At 43.5% G+C, this 16,716-nt stretch overlaps 1 protein-coding gene across 2 annotated transcripts in view; it reads left to right on the top strand.

The window, feature by feature from the left end:
* RBM6 (RNA binding motif protein 6) overlaps positions 1–16,716 on the top strand; it is a 1,032,809-nt gene that overhangs the window by 201,564 nt on the left and 814,529 nt on the right. For both annotated transcript variants that reach the window (XM_069206836.1, XM_069206837.1), the window contains one exon: positions 7,674–7,743. In XM_069206836.1, coding sequence (XP_069062937.1) covers positions 7,674–7,743 — 70 coding nt within the window. The remainder of the gene's footprint in view (positions 1–7,673; positions 7,744–16,716) is intronic.

The raw sequence follows: 16,716 nt of genomic DNA on the forward strand, positions 1-16,716 counted from the left end.
GTCAGCATCAGTATCAGGCAAAACGTTGGGGGGGGATGTAACTGCAACAAGGAGCCATTTTCCTACAGTGACTAAATCCGAAGGTAATCTTATAAGGAAATGCCTCCTTGGCATGGTTACCCCCTGACTTTTTGCCTTTGCTGATGCTATGTTTTGAATTGAAAGTGTGCTGAGGCCTGCTAACCAGGCCCCAGCACCAGTGTTCTTTCCCTAACCTGTACTTTTGATTCCACAATTGGCACACCCTGGCATCCAGGTAAGTCCCTTGTAACTGGTACCACTGGTACCAAGGGCCCTGATGCCAGGGAAGGTCTCTAAGGGCTGCAGCATATCTTATGCCACCCTGGGGACCCCTCACTCAGCACAGACACACTGCTTGCCAGCTTGTGTGTGCTGGTGAGAACAAAAACGAGTAAGTCGACATGGCACCCCCCTCAGGGTGCCATGCCAACCTCACACTGCCTATGCAGTATAGATAAGTCACCCCTCTAGTAGGCCTTACAGCCCTAAGGCAGGGTGCACTATACCATAGGTGAGGGCACCAGTGCATGAGCACTGTGCCCCTACAGTGTCTAAGCCAAACCTTAGACATTGTAAGTGCAGGGTAGCCATAAGAGTATATGGTCTGGGAGTCTGTCAAACACGGACTCCACAGCACCATAATGGCTGCACTGAAAACTGGGAAGTTTGGTATCAAACTTCTCAGCACAATAAAGGCACACTGATGCCAGTGTACATTTTATTGTAACATACACCCCAGAGGGCACCTTAGAGGTGCCCCCTGAAACCTTAACTCTTACCAGTGTAGGCTGACTAGTTTTAGCAGCCTGCCACACACCAGACATGTTGCTGGCCACATGGGGGAGAGTGCCTTTGTCACTCTGTGGCTAGTAACAAAGCCTGTACTGGGCGGAGGTGCTTCTCACTTCCCCCTGCAGGAACTGTAGCACCTGGCGGTGAGCCTCAAAGGCTCACCCCCTTTGTTACAGTACCCCAGGGCACTCCAGCTAGTGGAGTTGCCCGCCCCCTCCGGCCACGGCCCCACTTTTGGCGGAAGGCCGGAGGAGATAATGAGAAAAACAAGGAGGAGTCACTGGCCAGTCAGGACAGCCCCTAAGGTGTCCTGAGCTGAAGTGACTCTAACTTTTAGAAATCCTCCATCTTGCAGATGGAGGATTCCCCCAATAGGATTAGGGATGTGCCCCCCTCTCCTCAGGGAGGAGGCACAAAGAGGGTGTAGCCACCCTCAGGGCTAGTAGCCATTGGCTACTTACCCCCCAGACCTAAACACACCACTAAATTGAGTATTTAGGGGCTCCCAGAACACAGCAAGATAGATTCCTGCAACCTAAGAAGAAGAAGGACTGCTGAGCTGAAAACCTGCAGAGAAGACAGAGACACCAACTGCTTTGGCCCCAGCCCTACCGGCCTGTCTCCCCACTTCTAAAGACAGTGCTCCAGTGACGCGTTCTACAGGGCCAGCGACCTCTGAAGCCTCAGAGGACTACCCTGCATCTAGAAGGACCAAGAACTCCCGAGGACAGCAGCTCTGTTCCACAAAGACTGCAACTTTGCAACAAAGAAGCAACTTTGAAACACCACACGTTTCCCTCCGGAAGCGTGAGACTTTGCACTCTACACCCGACGCCCCCGGCTCGACTTGTGGAGAACAAACACCACAGGGAGGACTCCCCCGCGACTACGAGACCGTGAGTAGCCAGAGTTGACCCCCCTGAGCCCCCACAGCGATGCCTGCAGAGGGAATCCCGAGGCTCCCCCTGACCGCGACTGCCTGCTTCAAAGACCCGACGCCTGGTAAAGACACTGCACCCGCAGCCCCCAGGACCTGAAGGATCCGACCTCCAGTGCAGGAGCGACCCCCAGGTGGCCCTCTCCCTTGCCCAGGTGGTGGCTACCCTGAGGAGCCCCCCCCCTTGCCTGCCTGCATCGCTGAAGAGACCCCTTGGTCTCCCTTTGAAACCTATTGCGAACCTGACGCCTGTTTGCACACTGCACCCGGCCACCCCCGTGCCGCTGAGTGTGTTCTTTTTGTGCTGACTTGTGTCCCCGTCCCCCCCCAGTGCCCTACAAAACCCCCCTGGTCTGCCCTCCGAAGACGCAGGTACTCACCTGCTGGCAGACTGGAACCGGGGCACCCCCTTCTCCATTGAAGCCTATGTGTTTTGGGCACCACTTTGACCTCTGCACCTGACCGGCCCTGAGCTGCTGGTGTGGTAACTTTGGGGTTCCCCTGAACCCCCAACGGTGGGCTACCTTGGACCCAACTTTGAACCCTGCAGGTGGTTTACTTACCTGCAAAACTAACAAACACTTACCTCCCCCAGGAACTGTTGAAAATTGCACTAAGTGTCTAGTTTTAAAATAGCTTATTGCCATTTGTGTGAAAACTGTATATGCTATTTTGCTAATTCAAAGTTCCTAAAGTTCCTAAGTGAAATACCTTTCTTTAAAGTATTGTTTGTAAATCTTGAACCTGTGGTTCTCAAAATAAACTAAGAAAATATATTTTTCTACACAAAAGCCTATTGGCCTGGAATTGTCTTTGGGTGTGTGTTCCTCATTTATTGCCTGTGTGTGTACAACAAATGCTTAACACTACCCTCTGATAAGCCTACTGCTCGACCACACTACCACAAAAAGAGCATTAGAATGATCTATTTTTGCCACTATCTTACCTCTAAGGGGAACCCTTGGACTCTGTGCATGCTATTTCTTACTTTGAAATAGTACATACAGAGCCAACTTCCTACACTCATGCCTCAATTTGTGGAAGCTCGATTGTTTTTAAGATGGCTCCTAGCAAGAAACATATACATCACATCTGTCTGCCACCCATTTATGCAATATGCAGAGGCAAACAGACTTAAAAGGACAGTCAGGAAAATCATGAGTAGATATTTCACAGTGAAGAATGAGGATTTCTTTTTAGATTTGTTTTCCTCATTTAGGCCTCTTAACAGATGCAGTAAAGAAGAAATATCCCTATCTGTTATTCAGGTACTCTCAATTAGGGTCAAATGAGAAGGCCCTGTTGAGAGAATCACCAGGAATCCTGTATGTGTCTGTCTGATTCTAGCTAATGGCTCTTAGACTGACCATTCAATAGTGGTTCACTGATAACCTACACCTGTCAGAGAGACCACAGAGCGGGCTGCCTTAGAGTTCTGATTGTCTACACATGTTCAGGGTCAGATTCTTTATCCAAGCTTTCCATCATTGAACTTAGTAGCTTGCTTCCTGCGCTCCCACAGTGTTGAATTTTGAATCTGTCCCAAGACTCTGGACATTATGTATGAGGCTAAGGTCTCATCAACCAGACCTTTTTATGCTTTCAAATGGGAAATCTGGTTTTGCAGTGTGCTCTTTTCTGGATTCACATGCTGTGCATTATTTTGCCATTTATTGGTTGGGTCCAGAATTCACCACTATTTAGTAGTCCTTCTCTTCTGATTTTAGTATGTTGGGTGTCGACCACCATTTGGTGTCCCTTTGTGACATCATCCTACTTCCTCCGGATGTTCCCACCTTTGGTCGCCATCTTTAAATTCTTTCGAGATCCTCGATGTTGATGAGCAGGCATTCAAAAGAGCCAAAAGTCAGAGGTGAGGTAAGAGAGGCACTCGCCACCCGTATGCCGTACCAATAACAAGGAGTCTCTGGGAGCCCTTGAGGGGGACTCGTCGGGGGGGGGAGTCACCAAATAAAACCCTGTAGCATCGAAGGACAGAAGGCAAAGACACTACAATGTCGAAAGTGCAACAGTCAAGACCCGGTCACTGAAGCTTGACGACTGAGTCCACATTCAAGAAAGTTTCGACGTCGAAAACAACGACCCAAACCACAACGAACAGACCTTTGACATGGAAAGAAGAAAAAAAAAAAAAACTTGAGGCAGAAATGTCCCTGCTTCTTCAACAAAAGGAGGAATTCGATGAACGCCTCAGGGATTTCAGAATTCCTCGAAAGGCTTCGATGCCAAAACACACCTCTTAGCTGGAAGTCGAGGAAAAACAGCCTCCACTCACACCAGAAATGCAAGAAGAGGAGGAAAACGTTTTCTATGAGGGGGAAGAGGATCAAACTGCAATGTATGAGGTTTCAAAGGAAGGTGAATAGATTGAATAACAATGGGAAGATTTGGAGACGGACTTACCTGAAGAGGGTGTAGAATCTTACCCATCAAAGTCCTCACCTCCAGATGATATTGGAATGTTTAATCTGGTCATAAAGAATGCAGCTAACAAATTTAATGTACAGCTGGAGGAGGATAAGTCACAATCATGCTTCCTTCTCAAAACATTGCTGCTAAGTCAGGCATAGAGCCCGTTTCTACCCATGCTCTCAGGCATCCTCGACCAGGGGAAGGAAGATTTTAAGGCACCATCCACTTGTAGAGCCGTGACTCCAAGGGCAGAAAAGAAATATAAGTATTCCTCCAAGGACCCTGCATACATAAAAGGCACTGTCCTTGTGGACTCCATAATCATTTTGACAGCCAGAAAGAGGGCAAATGTCCCCTTAACCTCTGGGCCTCCTCCGTAAACGGAGAGCAAAAGGATGGAAGTCGTGGGATGCAGGATTGAACGTAGTGCTGCACATTGCAAACTTGAATGCACTGCTTAGTAGACCTGTTCATTGGCATTGGGAGGAGATGGGAGAACTAATAAAACACAAAAAGGGCAGCACATCTTGCTGAAAGTGGAAAAACCCCAGCTCTAATACATGATTAAAATCTGCTTTAGATGCAGCAGACACATCTAGCCGCTAGATAATGATGGCAATCACACTAAGCCAAAACTCGTGGCTGAGAAACACTTATGGCTAAGAAGTTTCACGTTTTACGCCAGAAGTTCAAGTGAACATCATAAACACACCCTTCAGTGGACAACAATTGTTTGGAAACACAGTGGATAAAAGTCTCAACCTTCTAAAAAAGGGGAACAAAACAGCAGAGACCATGGGCGCACTGCAGATTCAAGGTGGATTACGTAGGGGAACATTTGCTACACGAAGACCAACCTCAAAGCTTTCCACAACCAACTTCAGGTGAAGAAAATTTGATTCAGACAGACAATACAACTACACTGTTTTACGTCAACAAATAGGAAGGGACTCAATCCCTGCCACTAGCAAGGCTAGCTCAGCAACTCTGAAAATGGGCAATACAAAGGAACATAAAGACTCAGTTAATACATCTAGCAGGAGTAGACAATGTCGAGGCAAACTGGCAGAGCAGACAAACCTCATACTCCCAAGAATGGGAGCTCAACCAATCAGTAGTAGAAAGGATCTTTCAAAAGAGAGGCACACCAACATTAGAACTGTTTGCAACCTCACAACATACGAAATGCCATTACTTTGCGTCAAGACAACCGCACCATCGTTTGCTGGGAATGTCTCCTCGATAAACTGGTTAGGGGCATTTGCATACGCTTTTCCCCCAATTCTGCTGTTGCAGAGAGTTAACGACAAACTCAAGAGGAGTCACATGACCATAATGGTAAATGCACAACAATGGGCAAGATAAGCCTGGTACTCTGGAGATAATGCAACTAGCTCAAGGAAGACTTCAAAGGTTACCAAGACAGCAGGATCTATTGTCAATGGGAGGGAGGGTGGGTAGGTCTTACAGCCAGAATCTTTTAATCTAACAACATGGCTCCCGAAGACTTATAATTCAGAAATTTGAAGTTACCTAAAAAGACAATGGCAGCATTGAGAAAGGCAATAAAACCAATAAGAAAGTGTTATATGGCAATATGGAAAGGATACTCAATTTAGTGGGTAAAAAGAGGATTAGCACAAAGAAGTACAAGCAAAATACAGTTTTAAAATACCTGACATCTCTTACATGTGCATTTTTGAAGGTTCATCTAGCAGCAATAGTGGCATACACAAGGGGACATATAGGAAGATGTTTTGTTCCCCAGCACCAGTAGTAAAGAGATTCCTAGAAGGAGCAAAAAGAATAGCTCCACCAAGGAAAATGCCAGCACCCACATGGAACCTAAATGTGTTACTAACTCAGCTCATGAAAAAAATCTTTTGAAACATTACACAAGACTACTTTGCAGATGCTAACTTTAAAAACTGCCTTTTAGTGGTAGTTACCTCACTACGCAGAGTGCGTGAGTTTGAAGCACTCCCAGTCCAAAAAAATATTTTCAAATTCACAAGTGCAACATTATCACGTGAACGGATCCACAGTTCCTGCCACTGGTGGTTTCACAGTTTCATATCCTTCAAAGCGTAGATACTAAGCTTCTTTTAAAATCCAAAACCACATGCTGAAAGAACTTTGTATACATTTGATGCAAGACTTTTGATCATGTATTACATTGAAATGACAATGCCTTTACGGAAAACTCAACAACTATTTGTATCATTTGTCATTAGTTACTTGGGAAAACCAGAAACTAAAAAAACTATCGCAAGATGGTTTGTGCAAACATATCAATTGTGCTATACCGATGCGGGAGAAACCTTGCCAAGGGCACAATCTACACGGAAGAAAGGAGGAACCATTGATTTTTGACAAATTCATCATTACTAGAAATCTGCATGACAGCATCATGGTCATTGGTACACACGTTAACAAGACATTATTGTATTCATATCCAAATGAACAAAGAAGGCCAAGTAGGTCAGAGGTTTCTACAACATCTGTTTACAAATCAGTGCCCATCTTCAATCCAGCCACCACAGGAGTAGAACCGCTTTAAAATCAATGCACAGTATGTGAATCCGGTAAAGATTCATGCTGCAAAACGTAAAGCTTCTTATTTGTAGGTGTCGTTTTGCAGCTTGACGATTTTTGTGGATTTAGAAACGACCCACCTCCACCAAGAAGATGGGAAGGAAACAAATTAACCTGAAGATTGTGACCAAAAGTGGGCATATCTATAGGTAGCAGGGTGACATAGCAAGGGCACAAAATGGTGGTTCAATCGAAGCCCACCAACAAACAAAAATCAAATAGTGGAGAATTTTGGACCCAACCACTAGGGGGTGGAATGCACAACAAGTGAACCCTGAAAACTCTTCAAGCTGCAAAACTACACCTACAGGCAAGAAATTTTACGTTCTGATGTATTGAGAGTATTGTTGAACCCACTAGATGTCAGGAAGAGGCAGTACTTCCCTACTTGGGTGTGTCTGATTTATTGCCCAGTATCCTACCTTCTCCATAAAACGAACTGACCTGCTTTCACTGACAGGACATGGTGTAACCGAGGGAGTGTGATTTCTTAAAGTTGCACCATCAGTTTTCCAATCCGTCTACAATAGAGGCTGCAGAACTAAGATTATAGGTTGATACATTTTCATTTATTTGGCACTCCTGAATTCTGTTGAGCTTATTTATTTCTCGGTTGCATTAACAGAATTGTTGTACAAGGTAACAGTAGCTGTATGTAACATAATGTTAGACAGTTGGGGGCGGTGAACATAGACCAAATGAAGTGATTAAGACATCGGTAGTAGTTGCTGTTCAGTAGAAACTATGTATATACAGCAGATCAATCACTGAGGCTATTTATTTTTGCTTAGAACACTTAATTATGTCTTATTCTTGGTATTAAAGTTAACTTGTCCTCCTTTCTAAAGGCCTTTTAATTGCCAACAACAATATTTGTTAATTTTAAATTCTATAGATTCTTGATTCATTCCGAACTCCTGATGGTAACCCTATAGAGGATTTGCAGTTAAGCGATTACAACCCAGGTGAGTCCCCTGCCTCCTCCTTCAAAGCTTTTAGTATTTGTTCATTTATTTTTTCTATGCAGTGCCTATGTTTACTTGCTGCAGTATGTCTAGGGATATGAGCAATCTTTAATATAGCAGAAGCAAAAAACGACCTGGTAAGAAAGGTAGGCTGCGCCAAATGCTTTTCAGTAACAGGGCAGCTGTTATATTGGAACCCAAGGAAACATTAAGCTGGATCGTATGGGTGGGAATGCATGGCAAAGTTATAAGCCCTTGCTTCTTCGCTTCTAGATCCTGTTATTGGGCCCGTTTCACAAAGGTAAACTTAAACCAAAAGTGTAAGTTTAGACAAAAAGTGTAAGTTTGGACCTAAAGTCTAACTTAACCTGCAGTAGAGTTAGACTTTTGGTCTAAACTTAGACTTTTGGTCTAAACTTAGACTTTTGGTCTAAACTTAGACTTTTGGTCTAAGTTTACCTTTGCGAATCCGGTCTCTGGAATTTGAGGTGAAATTGAGGTAAGGTTCTCTAACTTTGGAAATTAAAGTACGCTTATCCTAGCAAGGAATACTAATAAAAGGCTCACTTTAAATAGTTTTAAAGTATGTAGACTTCTTAAAATGCATCAGACAGTTGATTACTTTATTTTTGTGATGAATATGTTAAATATGACCTCAAATGGTACTTCAAAATTCATTCAAGCCAGTGTATTATATAACCTCTTCCCATGTTTTGTCAAGAATCAAAGGAAATTGGGTAAGCCAACATTTGAGTTTAAGGTAAGAGACTTAAGTGTGATGTGCCTTCTCCAGAAATAAATGGCTTATGCGCAAACTGAGTGTTGTGGTACTCTGGCCTCCCACACCAAATAGGCAGAGGTGATGAAACACTGGGATTTTACAGGTTTACCGTGTAATTGACAAAAATAACTTAAGTTAGAGACCATCCTGACAGTGAAGGAATGGAGGTCACACTGCCTTTCACCCGAGTTTAGTAGTGGAAGAGAAAATATTTTGACTGAGGCTAATCATGTAGGCCCCAAGCCTCCTTTTAAGTGCCTGTTTATTTGAAAAATCCTTTTCAAGTTGGCCTTAGTCCTCTGGTGGGTAATGTTATGTTCAGAAAATGGGCTCTGACATGATGTAGAGGAGACCACATTTACTATTAAATGATTACCAGTTTGAAGGGCAAATTTGTTACAAAACGTCTTGAGGGAAAAAATAGAAGTATTTACATATAACTAAAATAACTTTACGACTAGTTCTCTAAACGGCTACCAAATTAGCTGTTGCTTGGGCACATTCTGTTTTAATATGGGAGGTTGTGATGCGGTTACTTCAAGAGGACCCAATTCAAAACGCTGCAGAACTACAGATCCCTGTACCTGAAGATTCCAAAATAAGAAATACCGACTGAATTAATCACAGCAAATCATGTTACAATAGGTTTGTTAATATTGTACGTTCACAGTATTTTAATGTACAATGTATGGCAAAATATATATTTTAGTGTGGAAGGGAGTGGTGTCAGTTGGGTGATAACTATTTCTTTGATTATCTTTGATCTCGAATTCTGGTGTTTGAGGCTGCAAGAGTGTGTTGGGGATAATTTGATCCGAGTAGTCTGGTCATGAGTCTCTCTTTCTTGCCCAGCCATTTAAGTGCAAGATGTAGCTTTCAGTCTGCTAGGTGTATCTGGAATTGAGAGATATTGACCCAAGAGCACCTGTAGTCACTTATTTGTTCGAATGCAGAAGCTTTTGGTCCTGAAATACACAGTGACAAAGTCCTACAGACTTAAACAGTCTAGCAAGTATTGCATTTGTTTGTTACTTGATAACATGTACAGCTTTATTATTTACCACTTCATTTTTTTGCCTTATGTCCCAAAGCACTGCTGTTGTAGGCAAACTGGGTAGTTTGCCTAAAACGTGATCCCTTAAGCTGTCTACGTATACTTTGTTGCAGCAAAAATTGAAATCTAGGGATTTGTTAAAAAAGATAAAAAGGTGTCATGTGTCTGATAGTTATTTCAAATCTGTTTTAACCAATGCCTTGGAAACTAATGCAGCGGGCAGTCAGCAGCAAGATGGTCTGTCAACTTTATATATATTTTTTTCTTTCCTCATGGACAAAGTCGATTGTGATGAGTCCCTTGCCCATCCGAAAACATTGGAGTCCCTGGCAACTGGAAGGACCTCTAACCTGAATTTTAAATAGTTTTTTGAATATATGATTTGTCTAGAATTTCTAGAAAATCCTCTATGCTTGATTAATCCAGATTATGCCTAGAAGCTGATTCCAGTGAGCTAATTGCCCCCCCCAGCCACTCCCACCAATTCAAAATGATTTTAATATACAGGCTTCACCGCAGGCTTACTGTTATGCGCTATCTCTTCCTGTTTATCCCAGAGCTTTGGGCATGCTGATTTGAGAAAACACAATGTTAATTCAGTAACTCCTCCTTTAGTGGTCAGTATGAATGGGCACTGTGTGTTAGATTGATTTTCCCTGCCACCTGTTTTGGATGTACACCAATAGGGTTTCATATTTAATCATGTTTTCAATATGTTTTTGAGCCCATGTCGTTACATTTTGACACCAATACATTGGGAAAATCAGATTGCGCCTCAACAAATTTCTGCCTTGCCTTGTCTACAGACACGGCTGGAGTACAGTCACCAATGCTTGATGCACCTGGAAGTGGCTGGCATGTGGTTAGGGGACGGAGTATTGTTTTCTTTCTGCATCACCAAAGTAGTCTTTGATTAATATCAATAATCCCATTGATATCCAGATCTGCGGAAACACTCCAAGAAGAGCTTGACATCAGAGAGGTGTCTCTTTATCTGGCATGTCATTGGGTAGACTTTGGCTAAACCACAGCAGCACTTCCTCGCTAGAAAATGCTTGCTTTTAAACAAAAACTCCTTGTCGCCCCCCCCCTTTTTTTTATTCCACCTCCCCAAACTCAACATCCACAATCACGCTCAAACACACCATCCCTACCAGAGTTACCATAGAGAACACAATGTATCTTTTCAGATCACAGCAGTCCATATGACCCCAATTAATGCATATGACCCCGTTGACTGATAAGGACAACCCTTCGACCCACTGCTGACATCTGAGGAGACTGTGGGTAGGACAGAGTGGCTAAGGGCAAGACCATCTCGATCACCACCCGTTCGTCGTGTGATTGATACCTTTCGTCCTTTGTTGCCTCCCTTCACTTTACATCTTCAGGTTCAATCCTGAGTTCCAGGAGTTTCACATCAAGCTCCCATTTTTGTGGTGATCTGTTTGGTCCCCATGCTTTCCCAGATGCTGGGAAAAAGATAAAGGACACGGAGCTGGAGAAATCTATGGGTATCCTGCAATCTCCAGCCGTAAGAGGCTGGTTCCGCAAGCAGCAGTATTCAAGGCCACTTCACCAGACCAGCCACAGTCTTACCAGAGACAGCAGCAAATTTGTACCAGCAGCAGAGGCGCAGGGGTTGCACCTGGGGAACATATTGGGCTAACAATGGAAGTAAGGACTGAGGTATCTTCAGCAAAGGAGCTTCCCTCTCTAAGCAGTGACTCAAACATCCGCCCCCAACCCCCAGGAAAAAAAAAAACACCGCCCAACCTCCACCATCCCTGATGAACTAGTCACCTTTTTAGGGAAGAGGTTTCTTCTCTCACAGTAAGGAAATCATATTTTGTATATTGTTTTAGCAGTTATTTAGCACATCCATGCATGCTGACATTTGTTGCTTTCTTTCTGAAGTCACTGAATTGGTAGTGATCTCTACTTGTTACTTTTTTAATGAGAAGAATCCAGTTCCCAGAACAGGAAGGATGGGAGGTTCACTGAGGATTCTGCGTTTAGTCGGTACCAGAAAGAGTGTTGTCGAAGGTGAATAGGTTGTTGTTCTGTTAGAGACTTCTAACTGCAAATTCCTCACCTTTTGAATAGATAGTAAAACAGTGCTTTAGTATGATGGGTCAGTGAACTTACTCAACAAAAAACGTCCTGCAGAACCGAGTGGGCAAAGTGCCCACCTCAACTGGCATGATTGTCCAGACAGTGGTCCTGCATGAATATATGGAGGGATGCCTAGGTCGCTTGCCGAAGGACATGTACTCCCACATGCCAACACAGTGGTAGCCCATAAACTCTATACGGGCTTCTTTGTGGACAGTGCATAGCAGGTCTTAATCCAGAGCGTGATTCAGCAAGAGCTGGTCCTCTCCTGCACAGTCTTATATTTCCTTGCTGACCAGTCCTAAACTTTTCTCCTAGGTGGTTTACTATGTCCACTTTAACCAAACAGTAGAGCTGCCAGTCTTCTTCATGCAGACACTCTGTAGTGGAAAAAGCTCTACACACCTTAGATGTTAATAGTGCTCATGTATTACATTGACAGGGCCAAGCTTTTTTGTAAGTCTGACCCACTTTGTGTGTCCTTTTTGAAGCCTCACAAAAGCCATCTCATTTCAAAGGCTTGGGGAAGTGAAATGAGATGGTCAAGTGCATTCAAACCTGCTACCACAAAGCTAAGACTACCCAGGGCACTCATCGTCCATGAAAAAGGAGGAAACATGGCTCTCGTAGGTAACATTTACTAGCTGACACCTTTAAGTGCCTACCCGCACACATTTACCACAAACTGTTGTGTGGACATCCTGACCCACCAACAGGCTAGCATTGGTCAGACAGTCTTAAGGACAGGGGATTACATCAGCAACACGCTAGCCACAACTTAAGCATGGTTCTGTTTTAGATTCTTTGCAGAGCATCTGTACCTATAGCCACACATGTTACAAACAGAAAATGTTTCTCTGTAAGCATTTGTTCGTAGCATGTAGCGCTGTATATTCACATGCGCCTATTGTTCTCCCTGGAAGTTTGTAATGACTGCAGATCTCTTCTGCTCTTATTTTGACAATGCACAATACATATAGTGCACCATGCTACACTCACTCAGCAATCAATGCACGTTTACTGAGCAAAAAGCAATCTTACATGGAGTCTGTGTCCACGTGCATCCTCTGCTAAGGGAGGAGTCATAGCACTTTTCATGGCTCAAGACTTTTTTGAAGAAAACCTAGCAAATGTCCAAGCCCAACATTTGATTGCAGTAGTGTGCAGAGGAGGTTACTCTACGGCACTGCGTGCTATTAATAGACGCTTACAGTGTAAGTACATTTTTTTGCTTCATTTTAATATCAATTAGAATCTCTTTTAGGCCTTGCTCCAAATAAAAGGAAAAATCAGAGTTTGTTGAGTAAGTAAAAATATTTTTCAGTGGTAAATGTTCTTTCCTTCCAAAATGCTATTGCCCCAATACTGAGCTCCATAGTGGAATGGTGCCATACCTGCCCTATATACCTTAAGCAATAGGGCCCATTCCTCTACAAATTGTGAGCTCAGCATAAAAATGGTTTGTACCTGCTGCATGTGGATTTGAAGGGTTTTTGATTCTTGGTTCTTCCAAAAGCTGAGGCAGCTAAGTGACTTGAGCAAAGTTGCATAAAAGAGACCTAACTGATTGCCATAAGTAATAGAACTAAAGGAGGTGAAGCAAACATCCTTCCTAATTTTACATAACTTGAATGGAATTCCTGAAGCATCACAGACTAAAGACAGTGACAGTTATTTCATCACCAGATTTCTTATATTTTTTACCTCCTAGTTCTAAGGTGTTTAGTAGTTATTACAGACATTCCTTAGTGGATTTATAGCAGGAGACCACCTGTCCAGAAAAAGCTGAAAGCCAGTTAGTGTAATTATTGTTGGCTTTAAGACAACAACGTGCTGCTTCTTCAAATGATGGGTGAGCACCAGTTCTGCTGCAATATGATTTGTTCTGAAAGTGCTTTCCTCTTTGCCAAAACGTTGTAAGAAAGTGCCCTCTATATATTGGGATGATTCATACTGTTGTAATCTAATGTGACCTGGCCAGATCAAAAAAAGCAGGAAATGACATTAAGCTCTTCCACAGTCAACACTGGTTTACCAGTATGCTTGACCATATTTAACACCACAACTGAATAAGGGAGCCTACTTCAACTATGTGGCTCAAAATATGTAACTTCCGTAGGGGAGGAATGTTTTCTAATGGATACTACTTCCATCAGATTCCTCACCATATTAATATCCCCAGGCTCCTCACTGGATCCTGGAACATTTTTCCTTCCTGTAGCCTTACAGCTTCACTAGGCAGCTCCTTACAGCTTCTGCCACAACTTTACCTTCTCAGGATCAGATGGCATTGGGATGTCAAAGGTGCTTTAGCTTTCTGTCAGATTGTATTTTTCCATGGCTCATGTAGGTGGGATTGGAACTCTACTCTGCGCTTCATTAATGACATTTCTCCACTTTCAACAGCATCTAGACATAACATCTGCATGTGGTGTCCAGAAGAGCAGGTGGACAAGTTTTTTATTTTGGGTTGGGCCTACAGGGATAGGCCATTGTGGTCTTTCCTTCAGGTAGGTTTTTCGACAAGGCGCAATCACTGAAGTAGGCTTACTACGATAAATACCATGGGGGGAAAAAAGGATGTCTTCCTCAAGGACATGGTCCTTCTCCTGTGGCAATTTGGAGTCTATGCGCCGTTAGAGAATGCCACTGTCTTCCTCCTCTTCAGAGCCGATTCTTACGTTGAAAAATATAAATACAGTTTTTAACTCTGCCACCTATCCTTGTGCAGATTGAGGCTTTCTGACCGACCATGAAGACTATCTTTAAAAGTCAGTTTCCCTTTAGGCAACGTAGGAAGGACAGGCCCACTTCTCTGTGTTTGGTGATTGTGGTGGGTCCTACCTAGAGAGTGTCACACTGCTGTGCAGCCACTGGCTTCAGACTCTGTGCCACTTCCAATAAAGCCAGTCTAAGGCACTGACCCGGAGTACTCCACACCTCCTAAAACACCAACTCCAGTGTCTTCCTTTGAGGCAAATCTGATTCCGCCTCCCAAACCTAATTGAAATAGCATATCAAACATGGGAAAAGAAAATATTTTGGCGTGTTTTAAGGTTAAAATACCTTCAGAACTGAAATAATGCAACCCTCTTCTGCAGTCTCTGATCTTCTGCTAGCATTTAGCGAGGCAGCGTTTGGGTTGGAGATTTCGGTTCATTGGTAAATTGCACCACATCAGACCTACACCACGGGAACCAAATTTACTGTCTTCACATGCTTTTTTCATAGTTTAGTGGTAAAAACCTCTTTTGCAGAGCTGCACCCAAACACCTGTCATATGTTTCCTCTCAAGAAGAATCTATGAGGCTAAGCTCTGTCCTGTGAAATGCCTTTAACTCCTTGGCCTCTGCACTGAGGTCGCTGCATGCCTTCACGGCCAGTGTGTCTGTGCCCCATGGTGCTGAAAAAAAAAGGACTCATCATTTTGCTTGACCTTGTGAAACAGCATTTTTTATGCGCTCAGTGATAATTTGGATGGCTGCAAACTAATCCTGATGTTTGTACCATTTTCCATGGAAACAGTAGCTCAGCCCGTGGCAACGTTGGTCGCCCTTTGCCACCATGCTTGGATAGGTTACACTGGCTTCTTAGTTGATGGCTATGTGACACCGGGGACATCGTCTTTGGTGGTGAGTGGCTGTTTTGTGAAAGTGCTGTGAAACAAAAAATAGCAATCTGGGGACTGATCAACAAAGATTCAGCACGGTCAAAATATGAATTAATCACCAGTATACTTAAGAAATAAATCATCAAACAGTTAAAATTTTATACACAAGCTCAAACCTGATACACCAGTTACTTGAGCAATAAAGCCATTATACATATTTTCCAGGCATGACAGCACATGAACAACACAACATGATTCCAGTCATATGAAAACAAATAAATAAAAAGGCATATATGCTATCTTTCAGTCTTTTATATGTGTGGCTAAGGCAACCCTTTCAGAAAAAGTCCACAGTCGGATGTAGTCTTAATTATAGTAGACCTAGGGAAGGCCTCTTAGCCTTCCGTATCATTACTTAATGTACTTATGCAATTTCTAATATATTAAAGCTTGATATAGACTCCTCCACAGAGGTCAAATTTGGTTAAAGTGCTTCAGAAACAGCCAAGCCACTGTACACTTTCTGGGCTGGTCTACCAGACGAAGCAATTCTGGCAGAAGTGTGAAACTTTTAGCAGTACCCCAGCAAATGTTCTGTCAGCTTCAATTTTTGCAGCCTCTGCAAGCACCACAATAAATGTATTGCTCCATTTAGTATAGGAGTGGATCTGATGGACACCATCACCAGAAAAAATAGCAGCTCCTGTTCATGATATCTTCTGGCTATGCTGCCTCAAGAACGTCTTTGACTTAATATTCTTTGCCTTGCACCACCGCTTTCAGTGATGCTGTGGAGATGTATGGTCTCCACCAATTGGGAGACAGTCGTGATGTATCGCTGGGTTTAGCTGATACCATTAGAGGAAAGGAGCACTGGATTAATTTCACTTCCTCTAGTTCTTGGTCCCCAAGAATGGAGGCTCTGAGATCTATCTTGGACCTTCATATTTTGAATCTGTTAATTAGGCTGGGCAAGTTCAAAATACTGTGCTTGAGCCAGGTGCGGTTGACCCTCAACAAGGAGGATTTCCTTATGTGCATTAACCATCATTATGCCTACTTTTGCCCGCCAATCCTGCCTTCTACCAGGTAGTACCTTAGAGTTGTTGTGTTGTCCCAGCAACATCTGTTTGGGATTCTGGCATTGGGATGACACACAGCTTTTCACCAAGGTGTTGGGCATGGTGGCAGCTTCAGTGCAGCAATCAAGTGTCCATGTGTTTTGCTTCTTGTGTGACTCGCTACTGCTGTTGCTATCTCCCGTACTGCTCACAGTCTACCATGATTCTTCTCCGCAACCTAAGCTTTACTGGTAATGCACTGAGCTCTCATCTCATCCCTTCTCAAAGGCTGATAGTCATAGGAGCGGTGCTCTACCTGCCTTGTAAGAAGGCCTTTCTTCCTGCTCAGAGG

Source organism: Pleurodeles waltl, chromosome 9, assembly GCF_031143425.1.
Source record: "Pleurodeles waltl isolate 20211129_DDA chromosome 9, aPleWal1.hap1.20221129, whole genome shotgun sequence".
Lineage (NCBI taxonomy): Eukaryota > Metazoa > Chordata > Amphibia > Caudata > Salamandridae > Pleurodeles > Pleurodeles waltl.